This window comes from Drosophila elegans, unplaced genomic scaffold, assembly GCF_018152505.1.
Source record: "Drosophila elegans isolate 14027-0461.03 unplaced genomic scaffold, ASM1815250v1 contig_468, whole genome shotgun sequence".
In the NCBI taxonomy this organism is placed as follows: Eukaryota; Metazoa; Arthropoda; class Insecta; order Diptera; family Drosophilidae; genus Drosophila; species Drosophila elegans.
The window spans coordinates 483,485-501,970 of NW_024545855.1; the positions used below are offsets into that span (position 1 = coordinate 483,485).

The following is an 18,486-nucleotide window of genomic DNA, read 5'->3' on the forward strand; positions in this document are numbered from 1 at the left end:
GGCCCGATCTAAATCGACACCATTTAGGTCTTTTAGTACATTTGGTCGCTTTCAGAGCGCAAGCGCGGTCCCACTGCACTCTTGCTCTCCCACTTTCTCTCTCTCCCTCTCTTACTCGATTTAACAGAGTCCGAAACATCTGTTGAGCTAACAGCTGCTTAATCTAACATCACCCGATCTTCTGCCACTGACAGCAAATTGTAAATATCAGTGTTGCCAAATTAAAACTACAATGTTGGATTCATCATTTAGTGAAATAATTATTTAAGTAGCATTTCTTTTTTTTCAATGCTAATTAGAAATATGCTAATATTATAATAAATATCTAAATATAATTAATATTAAAATATTTTGTTGTTTGTTTCTCTTGATAAATAATAAATAAATAAATAAAACAGATAACATCATCTTTGAGTAACTTTAACTTTTAACGTAATAAATTAAATGTTATTATTAGCTGAGTGCACTTGAAACAAGGTGAGTGAAATTTTAAAACGCTAAATATGGCAAAATAAAGTTTTTAAGAATAACGCTGAAATTAAAAAAATTTTAAGTGGAAAAAAACAGGTTTTTCTTTTTAAAAGACATTTAAAATCATATCAAACTAGAATGATAAGAAATTTAGATCACCCGTCTTACAATTTTTTAGTACGCTCTCTCTACCCTGTTAACAGTACGTTGGTCGGAGCGAGATAGTTGCTGCCAGAGAGAGAGTTTTATGTTCAAATTCGGACTCTGAGAGCATGGGAGAGCGAGAGAACACAAAAACGTTGCCAAACGTTGCGCTGTGTTTGCAAGGAATGTAGAATTCAAGTAATTTTTGGGCAGCGACATGTAAAATTACATAAAAATATGTATAATACAGTGGGATTGGCAGGTGTTTGAAAATAACATTTCTGCATCCGATTTTCTAGATATTTAAAAGGACCACAGAGAAGAAATATTAATTGTTTTAGTTAAAAATATTTACATTTATTTCTTTCGTTTTTTTTTTAGGTTTCAAAAACCAATTCAGAAATTTCATTTACAATTTTTATTAGTTCAAGCTTTGAGCAATTTGTTTTGTTTTGAGTGGGTTGATTTCCGTATCCTGCGATACAGAGGGCAGCACGTTGGGCACCAAAGCAATCAGGATCGAAAATCCTGGATCCAGGAACATCCACTCCTGGGGATCACGTAAAAATACAGCCACAAATTTTGAGGATAGAGACGGGATTACAAATCACACGGCTGTGATTAGATGGGCATCATCCTCGTTGATCCGATCTGATTTTCCATTGACTTCGATCGTGTGATTCGACTCTGTATCGCTGGGCTCCTGTTCGATTTCCTCCTCCTCTTCGTTGTCATCATCTCCGTGGGAGGAGTTTTCCCCATTTTCCTGCTCCGGGGATTCCCGTTCTTCGTTTTCCTCGTAAATGACGTCACAATTGGTGGCTATCGATTTGGGCGGCGGTTTCTTCACCGGTTTGCCGCCCCCTTTGCGATTGTCACCATTTTGCTGCATCTCGGACATTTGCATCTGCATTTCCCGCAGGCGATCGGTGAGCACATACAAATCCCGCTCCTGGCTTTCGCATCGTGTCCTCAGCTCGGAAATCTCACGCAAATCCTCGGCTCGCGGGTCCCGCCTTTCGTATCGCATCCTCATCTCCTCAAACCTGTGGATATATGGGTTTTCAGAAAATTATAGTCATAAGTTACGGGAGAAGGGATATTTTAAAGTGGATACTGGATACTGACTTAGCGTACAACATCCCACAACACGGACAAGCAAAATTAAGAAAAGTATATAGGTTTAAAGAGATTCGTTCAAGTTCTTAAATCCATTTTTCTAAGAGATTCAATAAAAATTATAACAACTGAAATTACACTTAACAAATTAATTTTATTTTGGATATGAAATTTTTAGATTCAATGTCCCAATTTTTGAGAAAGCGATTTTAAATTATTTTAATTTAAAATTAATCTTAAAGTCTCAACAATAAGTTTCATTCGTTTCAATAATAGTAGATAATTATAATTTGAACAATAATTGGCTCATTTAGCTTAAAGGCTGGGATATATATCAAGAACTATAAGGATTTGTTATTAATAGTTTTTTATTTGTTTGGATGTACAATGGTCATCTATTATGCTAACTATATGATTGAGACTGAAATAAATAGCTTCATGTCAGCTTTTTTTTTTTTTATATATAACAACATAATAAGTTTTATATTTGCAACTTGTTTCGATCGAAAGATTTCTTTGAAAAATGTTTTATTATGTACTATAGTAATAGTATTCTACAGTAATAGTATACTATTTTATGAAATTAAGAACTTGAATTCGAAGATGATGTGGGTGGTTTTCGGTGGGGGAGGGGGGGGAAGGGCACTTACAGGTTGGTCAGGCAGCGGCACTTGCGGTGCAGCTGCTCGATCTCGTTGGCGTTGCTGATGTCGCGCTTGTCCAGCGCCGCCTTCTCGGCATCGTAGGCCGCCTTTAGGTCCTTGAGATTACGCTGGTGCCGAAGTTCTACATCGCTGCGGATGCGGATGCGGATGCGGATTCGGATGCCAATGCGGTTGCGAATATTGGGTTCGGATTCGGATTCGGTTTCGGAATCGGGTTTTGGGTTATTCAGGTTATATAGAGGTGGGCAGAGGTGGATACACACACATAGCGAGAAAAAGAAAGAAAATATTAAGAGAATTTTTCCGAAAGGGCAGAGTTTGAGAAGCTGCATTCCAGAAATACATATTTGTTTGTAGGTTTTGGAACACTCTACAGATAAAAAACAATAATATTTGGCATTCTACGCTAGTACAAAAATATTAGAAAACAAAACATAAGTTTGAAATAATGGATTTATCAATTGTAAACCAAAATAATATATGGTTGTTTTTTTTTATGGAAATTAAATAAGAACATTAACTAGGTATTAAAAATAAAGAACTTGTTTATAATAATTAAGTTTCCAATATGTGTTTATATATACTTATATATACATTTGCGAATTGTACATTTTTTAGGCTAAGCATGAGCTGATGTATTTTTAAAAGATTTTGAATTTTTTTTTTGTATTTAATGTAACACGAATTGATTTGAAAAACCAATTTTGAACAGTATTTAAGTGTTAGTAAATCAATAAAAATGGATATAAAAACTTATTTAATGTCATTTGAATGGCACTTCCAAGAAGTTAGGTTTTACTTTTATCCACTTTCATAAACCCAAGCCAATGTTTTTAGTCCCGTAGAGATTTCCAGAAAACCCTTTTTTCTAAGTTAAGGAACAAATCAAGCTTTAACAGGGGATATAATTTATTATTGGCGCACTAAGAGGTGGCGGTATTTGATATAGAGCACAGCGACAATATTGAACACTAAGCATGCAATGGCGATCAGCGGCGACATGGTCAAATATAGAACATATAGGGTTGGCATATACGGCCACGCCCCCTTGGCCAACGCCCACAGGGCCGGAGAGCTTGTCGATCGCCCTAAATGCTGATCCATGCTGTTCCAATGAATAAAATGTGAAACGAAAGAAACAGAAAACAAGTTCAAATGATAATGAATCGAGATCAGGGCCTCAAAGTTGACAAATGAGTAGGAATGCAGACATTCAATGCAAGCCAATGGTCGTCGGGCAATTTAGTAGGGAGCAGTGGTATTGGTACTTAAAGGTAATTATATTTATAGGGCGGGGCATGCTGGCCAAACACTCACTTGATTCGTTCATCGGCAGCGGCCATTTTCGCGCGATGTCGTTCCACAAGTTCCTGCAGCGCCTCATCCCTTTCCGCCTGCAACTTGGCCTTTTGAGAGTCTGTGTTGGTTAAAAGGAAATAAATATTGTATATGGGGTAATTAAACGGAGTCTTCATTTTAATAAACTACCAGAAGGAATATATTAATGATAAAGGGCCCATTTCCTAGTGTAAATGTAGGGTTCTTATATGTAATAAGTTACCCTTAGGTCACATCTTTCAAAAACACAAACTCCTTTTCTCAAAGTGGTTTTAATTCTGTGAACGTCAAAAATTTACTAGGAAGTTCTATCAACAATTATAAAAAAATTAGCTTCTAACAATTTGCCGTTTGTCAATACTGTAAATAATATTCTGCAGCTTTAAGTTTTTAGTTAGATAAACTCTTACTATTGTACAGTAGAGAACACCAGCAGTTAAACATAAATACAGAACATTAACTAATTAACCTCTTTTGGTGATATTTCGTTGAGTAAAGGTAAAATTAAGTAGATAGAAGACAAGTAGATATCCACTTTAATAAAATAAATAACATATTAAACAGCTTTTTTAATTTTCAATCAAAAAACTATGTCAAACTACAATCCTAAAGCTCTAAAGGTTTTTAAACGCTTTAAAAGGTTTCCCAAACTTATTATCTACGACGAAATTTTAAATTCTTTGAAATTTTCATAATATAAATTTTTAATATATATATATATATTATATGATATATTTTTGATATAATTTGAACATTTCTGTTCTATTCCAGTTAGATTCAAACTTATTTTTCCCAAAACTCACCCAGCTCCTTGCGATGCGAGTCGATCATGTCCTGCGTGGAGAGCTGCAGCTCCTTGGCGAACTCCTCCTTCACCTGGCCAAGTCGCTCCCGGAACTTCTCCTCCATGTCGGCCTTCTCCGCTTCGAACTCCTTTTTAAGTCGTTCCTCCAGCTCCAGACGACGATCCTCCTCGCGGCACATGGCATTCTGGTACTCGCGATCCGCTTTGTCCAAATGCATGCGGGTCTGCAGAAGGGCATTGTCGGAACGCTCACGCAGGCTGAGGAAATCCTGTTTCTTCAGCTCCAGGCTTTCGTGCAGATCCTCGATCTAGAGGGGATTTGACATTACATTTTAGTTAATTTAAGGGTGTTTTTGTAGTGCTTAAATAGTTACTTCAGTTCGCAGCTCCTCCTCGTTGGATGTGTATCGATTGGTCAGTGCCCGCAACTCCTCGATGTGCTCGTTCTGCAGTTTATCCAATGCATCCCGGCGCTCGTCCACATACACGGACTCCAGTTCATTTGTCAGTCTTGTCATCTCTGTGCTGTGGGTGTATAAAATGTGATGAAAAATAAATCTGGAACACTGAAATTCAAGTATTTTGTACTCAATTTAAATTAAAATTGGAATATTTTCATATTTAAAATAACTAAAAATATTTTATTCTCCAGTTAAGTTATTTTTAGAACGGAGTATATTTTATTTCAATTTATTCCATATTTAACTTAAATGAAAAGCATTTAAATCAAATAGGAACTATTTTAATATTATAGAATGCTTTAATATGCACTGTATTTAATACTATAATTTAATATTTAATTTAAATATAATATATACTATTTTGAATTCAATATTAAGATATTTACATTTACTATATCAATTTTGTATCAGTGTAAGAAAATTATACTCACTAAAGTTTGTTTTCCCAGAAGGCGGCCGCCTCGTTGCGCACCTCATCGATTTTGTAGATCATTTGACGCTCCTTGTCATAGATGGCACTTTAAAAATGATGTTTATAAATTGAGAAATTATCTGTTATTATACCCAGATATACCCACTTATCACACTGATATTTGATCTTATGCACCGCCTCGATCTGCGCCTCGAGATTCTCATTGGCCGACTGCAGATCCGCCTTCAGGTTCTCGATGCGATCCATTAGCGTTTGGATCGACTGCTCCTGTTCGCTGACCACGCCCCTCAGCGAGTTCACCTGCGCCTGGCAGGTGCGCAGCAGCTCGGATTCCTTCCGGCGGGACTGCAACTCCAGTTCCAGCTCCTCCGCCTTCGCGGATGCCTGCTTTCGCTCGTAGTTGGACTTGTCCATCTTGTCCTTGCACTGCCGCTGCATCTGCCGCAGCTGCCACTCGCAGTCCGTCATTAGCGATTCCTCTCGTTCTATAAAAACAATCAAAAAATTAATTTTTTAAAATGATTTAAGTTGTTTTTTCAAAAAAAAACTTGAAGCAGTTAAATACAAACATCAACGAAAAATTAAATAAATAAAAAAACAAACCAACAAATTTGTAAACAAACTATTCTTAAAAAATCACTATTCACCTTATAAAAATGACATAAATATGCGATCAAAAAATTATAGAATTTTTAACGTTATTAATTTTTGTCAAAATATAAAACAAATCAAAATTATGCCTTACAAAACCAATTTTGCCAAATGACTTTTATAAATTTATAACTAACACTATTTTTGTTATAGTAGTTGTTAAGAAATTATAACTGATACATCAAATGCGATTTTGAAATAATTTTGCAATAAGTATATATCACCAATTTTGTTTATCCTAACGAATTTTGACACGTTAATAAATCTCACCTCGATTGTGTGTCCTGAGCATTTCGAACTCCTTTTGCCATTTGTCCTCGCAGATCTTGCGCTCTGCTTCAGAATTGTCGAGCGCGTTTTTCAGGATGCGTATCTGGTCCTCCAGCTCCGCACGGATCTTCTCCACCTGCTGGCGCCATTCCTCAGCCTCGACTTGGGCACAGGCCAACTGGGTTTGCAAGCTCTTGGCCAGGCCCTGAGTCACTTTGTACTTCTCGGTTAGTTCGGTATACTGAGCTTCGAGTTCGTCTGCAAAAGGGATAAGAAAAAATATTATAAAAATGTTTATAAGATGATACAAAAAGAATGCAAGAAAATGCCTTTCAAATCAAAAATCGTTTGTTATTTAAAATTAAGCACCTAATACAAATTGTAGAATTGTATTTACAAATTAAATATAATTAAATGCCGACATAAAAAGGCACTTAAAATTTTGAAATACTTTGTTATAGACTTTATATATTCCACGTAAATACTGAAATCAGGCAGCAGTACTCAATTTGAATATTAAAGGCATATTTGCAGAATTTTGGACAATAGTATTCGATGACAATAATATTATTACTACTGTACTAACTGTATTTGATCTGGAATTCATCTTGATTTTCGCTGTATTTGTGCCGTAAATGGATCTTTTCATCCTCCAATAGTTTCAGCTTTTTTCGCACATATTCATCGTCCTTGTGGGCAGCACTCAGTTCACCCTGAAGTCCTGCAGAGAAAAAAAATGAATTAAGATGGTTTTTAAAATTGTTATTATTTTGTTATGCTTACTTTCCACATTCCACTGCTTAATAGACAATTCCTGTTCCAGTTTCTGAATCTTGAACTGCATATCTCCAACTTTGACCTCCAGTTGATTGGCATTCTTGTGGGCCTCATCCAATTGGCTGGCAAATCGAGCTTTCTGCAGTTTTAGCTCCTTTCTGGGAATGCGAGTATCCGGATGAGTAATATTCGAAATAGAATCATAAATCCCTAGACAGATCAGCTCAACTGCCAGACGGATATTTCGAACAAATCTTGTCACCGTCTAATCCCCAACACAAACAAAATGAATCACAAACGTGTTCCGCGCACGCAGCACGGACAGTATAAATAAATAAAAGTAAAACCGCAGAAAAATAATTATTATTATTTTATATTATCGTCCCATCGAATATACCTATAGCTAGACATCGGTCTGACGTAATTTGAATGGAAAAGCTCGTTAAATGTGAATGAGGTGTAAAAACACTGGCCACAACGTCTTCCTCCACCATAATTTGTTGAGATACAATTTGTGCAGATATAGCTAGAGACAAAGATACAGATACACTTTTATATAATATGTATTATTGGACTGTGCTTTGTTTTGTTTTGGCTTTTCAACGCAAAAATGAAATACGTTTTAATTGAATTTATCCTAGTCGATTCTTGGTGGCTGCGAAAATGCGCAAAGTTTATTTTTAAAGCAACGTTTTTCCGCTGTTTTTGTTCGCGCATTTTGCCAACTTTCAGCCGCTCTCTATAGAAGATACAGTGCGTTTCGATAGTGTCGAACTGATAATTATTGAATCATTTTATGCTTAATTAAGGTTTACGAAAGTATCAAAAGAAATTTTCATTTTGAAATGTTCAAATATTTACATATGTGTGATTTCTAAAAATCAGTTTTTTGTTATTAAAGTTCAAAATAAATTACATGAAATGGTTGTAATAATTTTAATAACATTTTTAATTAGTGTTACAAATTATTTCGTGCACCGTCAGCATTTTGCGACCATATCTTTTGTATAGACAATGTACATTTATCAAATTTTGTGACACGCGTTTCTAGCTTGTCTCTAGAGACAGTCGGAGATAAAGATAGACAGAGATTTAGAGAGAGAGATAGTGGCTATGAGATAAATATACAAAGGACAGATGCAACTCATGTACTTAGATTGAAAGTTATTTCAATTATTTTTGGCAAGAGCATTTCTGCCGGTGCCTGTGAACTTTCCGAGGCGAATGCATAGTTGCCAGCTTAAATTCTTTCGTTGTTTATGCCCAAGTTGATAATTAAATTGGATTAGATAAACAAGGGGTGATGAAGAGAAGGAAACAGCGGCCGAAGCTTCGGGAAAGTTGCCCATTAGTTATTCGAGGCAAATTACGCATACGCCGCATGTGCCGGCGGAATAAACAATCTTTCAATGCTGGCCAGCCCAGTCAAGTGGAGGATGCTCCACCCGTCTGCCCAATCAATTATCCACCAAAATCAAGTACAACCCAAATAAAATTCCACAAGTGCACTCCCGTCTTATACATTTCCTCACCAGCTTGCTCTAAATATGAACGTTTCAAAATTTACGCTTCCTCTCTTTGCAATACGCCTAAAATAAGCAAGGCGAATAAAACTAGAGCAGGCAGATCGTGTTCTATGCACATGAGAGAATATGATTGAAGCAAAAAATTCTTTAATTTGGATAAGTCGATGGTGGGGATGCTCTTGACAAACGGTTTTAAAAAATAGAAACAAAATTGTAAATGACAAGTTAACGTATTAAAGACACGCCATTAAACTTCAATTTTGAATAAAAGACTTTACAAAATAATCAAATGATCTTAACAAATAATTCATTTGACCATTTATATTGTGAAATTTTAGACATATGCTAAAAATTAAAATATTAGAACTGAATGTCCATGAGTCCACAAAAATTTTAATATATATAACAAACAAAATAACGATATACCCCCTGCTAGAGTATGCAAAAAACAAGCGTGGGAAATGGCCAACATGTTGCCAACAAAAATTGCAAATAAAGAGGAAGAAAGCTAAATGAGAAATGACGAAGTGAATTTATTTTTGCCACCGTTCAACATTTCAACTGATTTTGAACACAAATCTTATGTTTATTATTTAAAACGGAACACGATTTACATAAATATAAATTGTCGAAATAATTGTCGCCATTTGGCTATGAGACACTTGCCGCACGGCTGTCATAATCTGTCATATTGGCGAAGGCCAAACAATGCCACCTTTCACACTGCGTATACGTAATGAGAGACACCAACGCCAAAACAAGTGGGATTTTCTAAGGAATTTGCTTCTATATATACATGGTATTTGTACAAAATTTTTTTGTGAAGGGAAATTGTCCATCAAATCGGATCACTACAAACGTATGTAATCTTTTTGACATCTTCCATCAGATAACACACTTTGTGTTCTTACAATTGAACTTTAGAAGCTATTTTTTCTAAGAATTTTGACTTTCATAATTCGTTCTTTAAACATCTTTTATTGGCAGATCCCAGACAATATTTCACCCATCAAATTGTGTACAATTTATATGTTCTGATCCATTTAAAAATAGTCGTCCCTGACTGGAAATCTCAACGCAAATCAAATTGGCAAAAGACACACAAAGCGAATGAGAAGGAAATATCCGCTGACGGATTTCCCAGTAAGAAAAACCAGATCACAAGGCATGTTCCATGACACAAAGATCAAGATAAATTGGCTGCATCTAGCCATGTTAATGGTGAAATTGTTGGCATGCGCTTGCGATTAAATAAATACGGCGTACTTGATGCCACAGCTGCATGAACTAGCAAATATCACGCATACGTCATGGGGTAAACTTTGTAGCTTTTTTCTTTTATGATTTCTTGATTGTATTATTGATAAAACACATCATGTTTAATTGGCCAAATTTAAAACAAAAAAAATTGTTCTCTCTTAATTTACGGATCTTCTTGATATTTGATTGGGATATATTACAGTGTTTATTTATTATAAATAAAAATTAAGGGATTGTCTGCCATTAATCTGTTTAAAAAATCGTTTGTAAATATTACTGCGATTATTTGTTATTTCAAAATGAAAAAAAAAATGTTTGAAAATTAAAGAAGTGTCTGTCATTCATCTCCTTAATAATTTTACACCACACCAACTCTTGGATATTTTCTCACCTGAGTTCCTGATTGTCGAAGGGGCTTTCCTGGCGCACCGGCTTGTTGAGGACACTGCCATCCTCAATGATCTCGATGCTGGGCGTCATGTCCTGGCCGAGGCAACTGTCGTCCCTGCTGCGCTGTTTGGGACTGCCGCTGCGACTCCGACTGTGACTGTGACTGTGACTGCGACCCTCGACGTGGATGGGTATGAAGTGGACATTGCCCAGGCTATTGCCCCCCGCTCCATTGGCAATATTGATGTTGATCTGCGAATCGCCGCCATTTGTGGCTGTGAATGGTGGTGCTGTGGCTGTGGCTGTTCCTGATGCTGATGCTGCTGATGTGGCTGCATTGGCGGTCGTTGACTCCACAACCACATCCGGCAGACTGATGCTCTCGATGCATACCAAACGCTCGCTGAACTCGCCGAAACGCTCAATGTCGTCGAGTTCGTCGCACTGCAGAAAGGTCTCCTCGCAGTCGGTGGAGTTGCCATCGCGAACGAAGCTGTGGTGGCTCAGATGTTGGGCGGTGGTTGCCATGTGCGAGGAGGAGCCGCGTGGCGGTGGCTGAGGTGGCTGCGGTGGTGCATTCAATTCTTGATCTCCAATCCCGGAATCTGCATAGCTGCTGCTCAAATTGGAGTCACTTTTGAGGGCACTCCTTTCGCTACTGGCCGATTGTCGGGAGTTGCCATTCGCCTGATTGTGGCCTATGTTATTTTCGTATTCCAAGTCCACCGCCTCATCCACATCATCCAGATCCTCCCCCTCAGCCTCCTCTTCGGCCTCCTCCTGCACATTTTCCAGCTTCACATGACTGAGGCGTGTCCAGGGACGACTAGTTGGGTTTTGATAGATAGTAGCCGGTATGTCCGAGGCAAAGACCTCATCCTCTAGGGTCTCAATGTGCGCCTCATTGAGTTCTTCAATATTTAGCGAATCTTCAGCGGGCTCATTTAGTTCGTAGAAGATTTCCTGCGATTTGGTTGTTCCATCCTCGGGAAAACTGCAATCTTCCACGGTGATCTTAGGCACTTCCGGCGATTTTTGATGTCTGGGCGGGGCCTGTGGCGGCGACGTACTCACGACCGATTCACGGAACTCACGCGGCGTACTCGAACGCGAACTGTGCGCCGAACTGATTTCGTTCGGTTTGGCACTGGTTTGGCCCATGGTTATGTCACTTAATTGCCGATGTTGCTGCTGTGGCGCTTGATGTTGCTGCGGGGCAGCAATTGCATTGCCGGGCTGCTGCTGCTGCTGTTGCTGCTGCTGCTGTTGCTGCTGCTGTTGCTGCTGTTGCTGTTCGGCAATTGCTGTTGACCGCTCAACGTTTGCCGCTTGAATGAACGACGACGAACGCATGACTTTCGCCACTTTTTCCGGCACGATCTCTGGCGGAAAATTCGTGTTCGTGCTCTCTGCGGGAAAACTCTTGTGCTCTTGCTGCTGCCCTCCAGCTGGCTTACTTTTCTCTTCGTTCACTCTTCGTTTTTGTTGTTGGCCGCTATTCTCTAAGCAACTATTATTAGCCAAAGTCATTTGATAAGTAGTCGGGGATGCGAGCGCGGGGTCGGAGTTCGTTTCAAGGTGTTGTGTGGCGGCGGCGATTACGTCTTTGGCATTACTTTTATGATTCGATTTATTTGGCTTGCCAGCAGCGGCGGTAATTTGCTGCTTTTGACGCTGCTGGTTTCGACCACGCGCCATGAAAATGTCGCTTAAAAAATCGCGACTCTTTTGCAGAGTTTTCCTTGCTTTTCGCGGCTCTTTTTCTGGACTATCTGCTCTAGGGTTGACCAGCTTAAAACTTCCCAGAGAAATCAGAGATTGTCGTTTTTGCAATTCGTTTTCCTTAATGCGCTGCGAATGGTCTGCAGATCCATCGATAGTGGCAATTAGCTGATTACCAACGCTTTTGCTCGCGATCGCGCTGGCTGCCTCGTTTTGACTGCTGCTGGGAGCCGCATTTCGATCACCGCCCGAGGAATACGTCCTCGCATCTCTGCCCATTTTATTTATATACAAATGGTCGGAGCGGCCATTAGCAGCTGTTTTTGCTAATTTTAAACGCTCTTCGTCGCCGCTGTTTTGGTTTTGGTTTTGGTCTTGGTCGTTGTCGTTCTCGATCTCGATCTCGTTCTCGTTGTCAAAGTCGCTGGCAAAGTCCTCCAGCTCTTCGATCACCGCCCGACGAGCTCTTTCCGCTGGCTGCTTCTGCTGCTGCTCTTGTCTAAGAGCACCGGATAATGCTCCGATCTGGCTATATCTCACGGGTCTGTCCCTGTCCTCCTCATCGTCACAGATTTTGTGCGTTTTTCCACGACGCGATCTTCGCAGCAAATTAAACATATTCGCTCGCTCTCTTAATGCTGTATTTTATTTAAAATGTTCCTCTATTTCTTAATCCATTTATTCCTCTTCGTTTGGTTTTCGTTGTGTGTGTTTGTATAATTTTCGTTTAATAAACAAATCGTTGGCTTTGTTGCTGTTAATTCGAATATTGTTGTATTTTAAATGCTTTCAACCTGTTGAAAATATTTTACAATTTTACATTAGTTTCGGTTGTTTCTAGTTGGCGAATTTTAGTAATTGGCCTTAATTAGTTTACCCGCACGCGCTAATCACTTTTTGACGGATTTACAGATTCGACTTGGCCGGCGGATAAACTGCGACTGTCGCTCAGTCGGCACTCCATGCTATGCGACTGTTTTCATAATCATTGCCCATCATCATTATCAACGAAATCATCATCATGATGATGACAACGCTGGACAAATATGAGTAACAACGATGGGGCGTGTATATGAGTACTAGCAGGCGGCTGAGTGCACTTGCGGAAAAATTGTTAAAATAAAATAATGTTTAACAAAATAACTCAAAACGAAATTATTAAAAAGAATGGGACTACATGTATTAAAACTTGCTTTTCAGACATAGAAATGATTTTACTGAAATCACGTTAAATAATAAGTTTTTATTTTTAGTGCTAGCATGTAAAATAAATAAATATTTAATAATATTTAAATTTTTGATACATATAAAATATAAATATATTTTACAACTTTAATTCCCATTTTGACTGACAACACATGATGCTTACATTTTAAATGTGCTCGAAAGTAAAACATACATTTTCCTAGCTTTAAAACTTGGAAAGCTGTTTATTTTTTTAAATATAAATTTCAAATTCTGGATAGTGTTTTTATTTATATAAGTAAGTAAATAACTTAAAGCTTACACTTTATATGTGCTCGAAAATGAAACAAAAATCTTGAAGGCTGCTCATCTAAAACTCCATTTTGTTAATCATAAATTTCAATTTTCGATAGTATTTTAATTTAAAGTAATTATTTTGAGTGCACTTTTGAAATATAGGCACAAGGCATAATTTGTTTTAATTATCTTACAGAAGAACACACACTCGCACATGCACTCAAAACTAAATACAATGCTTATGGTAAGCTTGATAATTGCTTATGAATATTAATTGATGGATAGAAAGCGGGAGCCAGTTTGCCAGTTTGCAAGCCGATCGACCCATTGCTATTGTTGTGGCCAAAGCCATGCGTCATTATGTGTCATCCGATGAGCAACAACAATTTGCTAATTGTAGAATGTACATTGCTGAAAGCCAGAGCTCCGATTGAGGTATTCGACAGCTGTGAAGCATTTGAATAATCCCAAACGGAAAGTGATGAATAATTTTCACTGCATTGCTTGCCTAAATTGGGGAGTCCATTTTATTTGGGCTGTTAGAATTAACCCATTTCTGATAGCATTATTTGGGCGGCCACACTTTCCACAACATTTATCATGTATTTAATTTAATATAAATAAATGATATATTAATTTTAATTTCAATTTGATTCAAGAAAACTCCTAAAAGTATGCCAAGCTAAATAAATAAATCTATAAACATATAAGTTTACACTGCCATCTCTGTTTTTTTCCAGTGCCCTTTAAAGTTCTACACTTGAGTCAGCGCCACTCCTTAGTCATTGGTCTTTTCGTTCCAACCAAAGTCCAAATTGCAGCTAAGAGGCTAAAAATAAACTAATCCCGATGCACCGAACACAACATCATAATCCTGGTACAACTTCCACCATACTATAAAAACTCCCCTTTTTTCTCTTTTTCAATGCTTCTATTTCAAGTTCAGGATGCTCTCTCTTTAATTTCGCACATAAACGAACCAATTATAGGCAGCAATAAAATAAAACGGAATAAATCGCAGATTTTCCAAGCAAAATATAGCTAAAAATATCTATTCAGAAAAGATGCTCTCGTAGGGCTCTCATTGACGTCACCATAAAAGAGGCGAAATCAGGCGCCAGATCACTGTAATTGATGTTTCGGAAGATTTATAGTTAAATGAGCCTAGATATACAAAGTAATTAATTTGCCTATACCGTTTATTGTGTAAATAAATATTTGCATTAATGTATTTATTGACATCTAGATGGAAGTCTAATTTGCTGTCTAGTTATTTATTCTAAATTAAAAATCTGTTTTTAACAAAATTCAACAATAATTTAAAATATGTATGGAAAAAGCTAAAGTATCTAGTTATATCTTCCAATAAAAAACAAATCGTTATAATTCCCGGAAAGCCGACAGTAAAATTTATGTTTCGGAGAACGATTTGCGATTCTGGATATAGGCAAAGTCAGCTGCGCAATTTTCACATATTCCCGAATTTATTTTAAAAATAGATAAAAAACAAACGCTTCCAAATACTCAACACATATAATATTAACAAAAGGTGGTTGAAAAGGGGATTTCGGAGGAACTGGCGGTTCTGGTCTGGTCAAGTGCATGACGCTCTTACTTTTGGCACGAAATTCAAAAACGGAAGTGATGCAGCCGTGTATAATGGGTATGAAATGGAAATTTTTAGGTGGAAGATCAAATTCAATTGAGGAATAAAATAAATAAATTGAATTATTTCCTTTACATTTTCTTTGAGGAAACACTGACCCACTTCGTAAGTCGTTCAAGTTTACAGCCTTCAACCAGATGGCTCAGAATATACATATATCATTGTTGAAATTACATTTTCTATCTTGCCAATTGTTGCACAAGTTCAAAAATCCAAAAAAATCATAAATATTTTGAACGTTAAGCAAAGCAGACACACAAAAATAAAAGATACTTAAATTATAAATGAATAATAAATTTTGCACTTGGCCAATGCCATTGCCCCGACCTAAAGGCCCAAAAAACTCAGTCAATAAAATCCATTAAAATCCATTCTTTATAAAAAATGTGTGAAAATATTTATATTTTTGGCGAGCGTCGATGGCGGTGAGAATTAATAGAAATTAAAATAATATGACAAAAAAATGCCACAAGCAAAATATGCCATAAATATTTCGCATGCTTTTGTCGTCGTTTGAACATATGTTAGCAATCGAGCGGAAATATATGGCAATAGATATTAACACGCTTAGATATGTACAGTGCGTATAGATATGAAACGCACTGTAGGTCCTTAAAAGCATTTAAACAAAAATTTAATTTCACTTAATTAGTTTTTTACAATTTATTCTGTATTCTCAAAAAGGCCAACTACTTCGTTCAGAACAGTAATACATTAATAGCAAGGTCATATGAAATTCAATGACAGGTACTATATAAAACGCACTGTTCATTGCTAAATGTATATAAATGTGGTTCATAACAAAACACTTGATACTTGACGCGTGCAGACAGAAATTCACTTGAAAACTATTTTTTTAGTCGAGAATGACACGCACCATGGCCGGAAAAATAGGGAAAGATTCTTCTCTTGGTTTTATCTGTGGATATGTTCTTAGATAGAAGCTTTCATACAAGGTGCAACAGTTGAACACTTTCGAGCACTTTCCCTTTCATTTACTTTTCTTTTATTCTCTATTATTTGTTTAAATTTTTAGTTCTTTGCTTTTGGCAGTGCCTGCTTGATTGTTTGTTTGTCGCCGCCCACACAATCGACCTGGCACTGGGCCAACTGACATTGACTGATGCCAGATCAAGCAGCGGATCCAAAACATTCCGGCCACACAGTTACCGTCGCCCAGGGACGGGTTAATGTTAATATTTTTCCAAGCTCTTTGGATTTTTTGCCTGTCTGTCTGCTTAGCTGCCGATGATTTTCCAAACAGTTTCTCACAGTATGCTCTCTGAACTGCTCGACTTTTCCATTTGACTCACAGTGGAGGTGATAAAAACAGTTTGCCACACATAAAACAGATATGTAAGGCTCAGCGAGGGGGGCTAATAAATTTCAAAATTAGTGAAACTATTAAAGCATGCGACAGGCGACAAAAATTGATTGCGACATGCCCGCCTTGAGGTGTTGAGCGAGTTAATTGTGTGTATCTTAGCAGTAGTCTAAACAATAATAAATATGTAATACGTGTTTTTTTTGTGAATCTTGTAAATTATTAATGCAATTTTTAAACGATTTACTTAGATGAGATTTAAATGGGTGTCAAACAAAATGCAAAATTCTTGAACATTTTTAAACAAAACCAGCACAAGATTTTAGAAACATTTGTTTTACCAATTGTCACTATTTCTTACTATTTGTTAGGATTTATTAACTAAGTAATTAATCAAATACTAAAAATTTAAAAAAACTGTATTGTTAGATTTTAGAAAATCATAATTTCTATAGTTGTCATTATTTTTTACTACTTTTTAAAGGAAAATCTTTGATTTTTTACATAATTTTTGTTTAATTTGCGGTTTATTTTGTTGTTTCATTTTTTTGAAGTTAAATATTAAATTTTCTCTCTGAATCAAAGCACTTTCATTGGGCTCTACCTTACTTACAACTTGAAGAGATTATTTATCACGTTTACTTATACAATTTCGACCGTATTTGGGTAAGACTCAACTTCCTTGAGTCATATACAGTAATTTATTAAAAAGATTATTTACGCAATTACACAAAGAGACACACAAACACACACGAACTTCAATATGATTTGACAGAGGATGACAATTAATATTTGTTATAATTAAATTTTCTCATTTCCGCTTGGCCCACGCCTACAAAATGGTTGAGGCTGGTGAAGAGTGGTTGGGGAAAACTGGGGGAAAACACTTGTTAATCGCTGACGAGCGACGGCACATGCTCAGGCGGCCCAAGCGCATCTAGTGCCCAGGGCGAAAAATCCATTTTTCACTTTTCACTTTTCACAATGGCGCTCACACGGCGCTCGCGTTCCAAACGACTCAGCAAACGGTACACGACTGCAAAAGCATCTGATCATCCGGACGAGGAAAAGTGCTGCTGCCGAGGAAAATTGTCGCTCGGCTATCGATAGATTTAAATGCTGCCTATGCCACGGCCCACTCGACGACGTCGATCAGTGGCCAAATGGAAACGGTTAACAACCGAAACAGATCTCAATTGTTGCACAAACAATGGAGCGGAATTGGTGGCACAGCTGACCCATAAATGTGGAAAAACATTTGCCTAGCAAATATGTTTCGCATCAGCAGCTGGAGAAAGGCAATAATAGCTTAATGTAGGTATTACAAAATTAAAGCTAATCGATTTGATTGTTTTTATAATTCGAGTTTGATTATTTCCTTACACAGCAGAACGCTATTTCGATGCCACTTGGGGCTACATTTTTTAATTTGTGGTACAAATAATCAACCAGAAATCATGCAAACTGTAAAAACAGAAACTTCCTACAATAATATAACTACACCCAAAAAAAAAACTTGAAAATAAACTACAGACAGTATTAAAGTATAAGTATTAATTAATATTATTAAGAAATAATATTGTACTGTGGCCAGCTGATTAAATCGCAGAGTGGGAATCTCAGGGTGAAGGTAACCGTGGAGTGCGCAGTTCTGGGACTGATCATGGTGCAGTATTAACATCGTTCTGGCTTCATATTGTTTATTAAATATTTGCATGATTTTGTTGAGGAATACCAGTTGCGGGTTCTCAGACGTGTGTACTGTAAGTTCATGTTGCTCTACAACTTTTACCTAGTCCACCAAATAGACTAAATGGTCTCGCGTTTAAATTAACCCCAGAGAAAAATGTCCTTAGCTGAGTGCGTGGCTAGGATAAAATGACAGCTGACAGGAGATAAATTTAACATTTAAATTGAAAATTTTAATTGAAATCAACGAAAAGTGGTTCACATGGCTTCCAGCAAACCCATTAACTAAATGA

General features: G+C 37.2%; 1 protein-coding gene across 2 annotated transcripts; it reads right to left on the minus strand.

The window, feature by feature from the left end:
- Window positions 1-955: 955 nt before the first annotated feature.
- LOC108143943 lies at window positions 956-17,539 on the minus strand. 2 transcript variants are annotated; one of them, XM_041708954.1, is made up of 13 exons: window positions 17,118-17,539; window positions 10,312-12,826; window positions 7,141-7,292; window positions 6,944-7,078; window positions 6,358-6,615; window positions 5,582-5,921; window positions 5,435-5,521; window positions 4,917-5,067; window positions 4,541-4,850; window positions 3,717-3,816; window positions 3,322-3,504; window positions 2,385-2,528; window positions 956-1,661 (listed from the first exon to the last, which is right to left on the minus strand). In XM_041708954.1, exons 2-13 carry the CDS (start codon window positions 12,648-12,650, stop codon window positions 1,223-1,225), a joined length of 4,638 nt encoding a protein of 1,545 aa, XP_041564888.1. In that variant the 5' UTR covers window positions 12,651-12,826; window positions 17,118-17,539; the 3' UTR covers window positions 956-1,222. The 2 variants fall into 2 exon arrangements, with proteins under 2 accessions (XP_041564888.1, XP_017124026.1); XM_017268537.2 differs by lacking the exon at window positions 3,322-3,504 and having other exon boundaries at window positions 17,118-17,538.
- Between the last annotated feature and the right edge of the window lie 947 nt (window positions 17,540-18,486).

What these genes read in the sequence shown, in the direction of transcription:
- LOC108143943 (XM_041708954.1), bottom strand. Translation starts at nt 12,650, where the DNA reads ATGTTTAATTTGCTGCGAAGATCGCGTCGTGGAAAAACGCACAAAATC. An exon ending in AAATACCGCCACCTCTTAGT is followed by an intron (nt 2,529 to 3,321) that starts GCGCCAATAATA and finishes CCGCATCCGCAG; the next exon opens with CGATGTAGAACTTCGGCACC. An exon ending in TGCCGCTGCCTGACCAACCT is followed by an intron (nt 1,662 to 2,384) that starts GTAAGTGCCCTT and finishes ATATATCCACAG; the next exon opens with GTTTGAGGAGATGAGGATGC.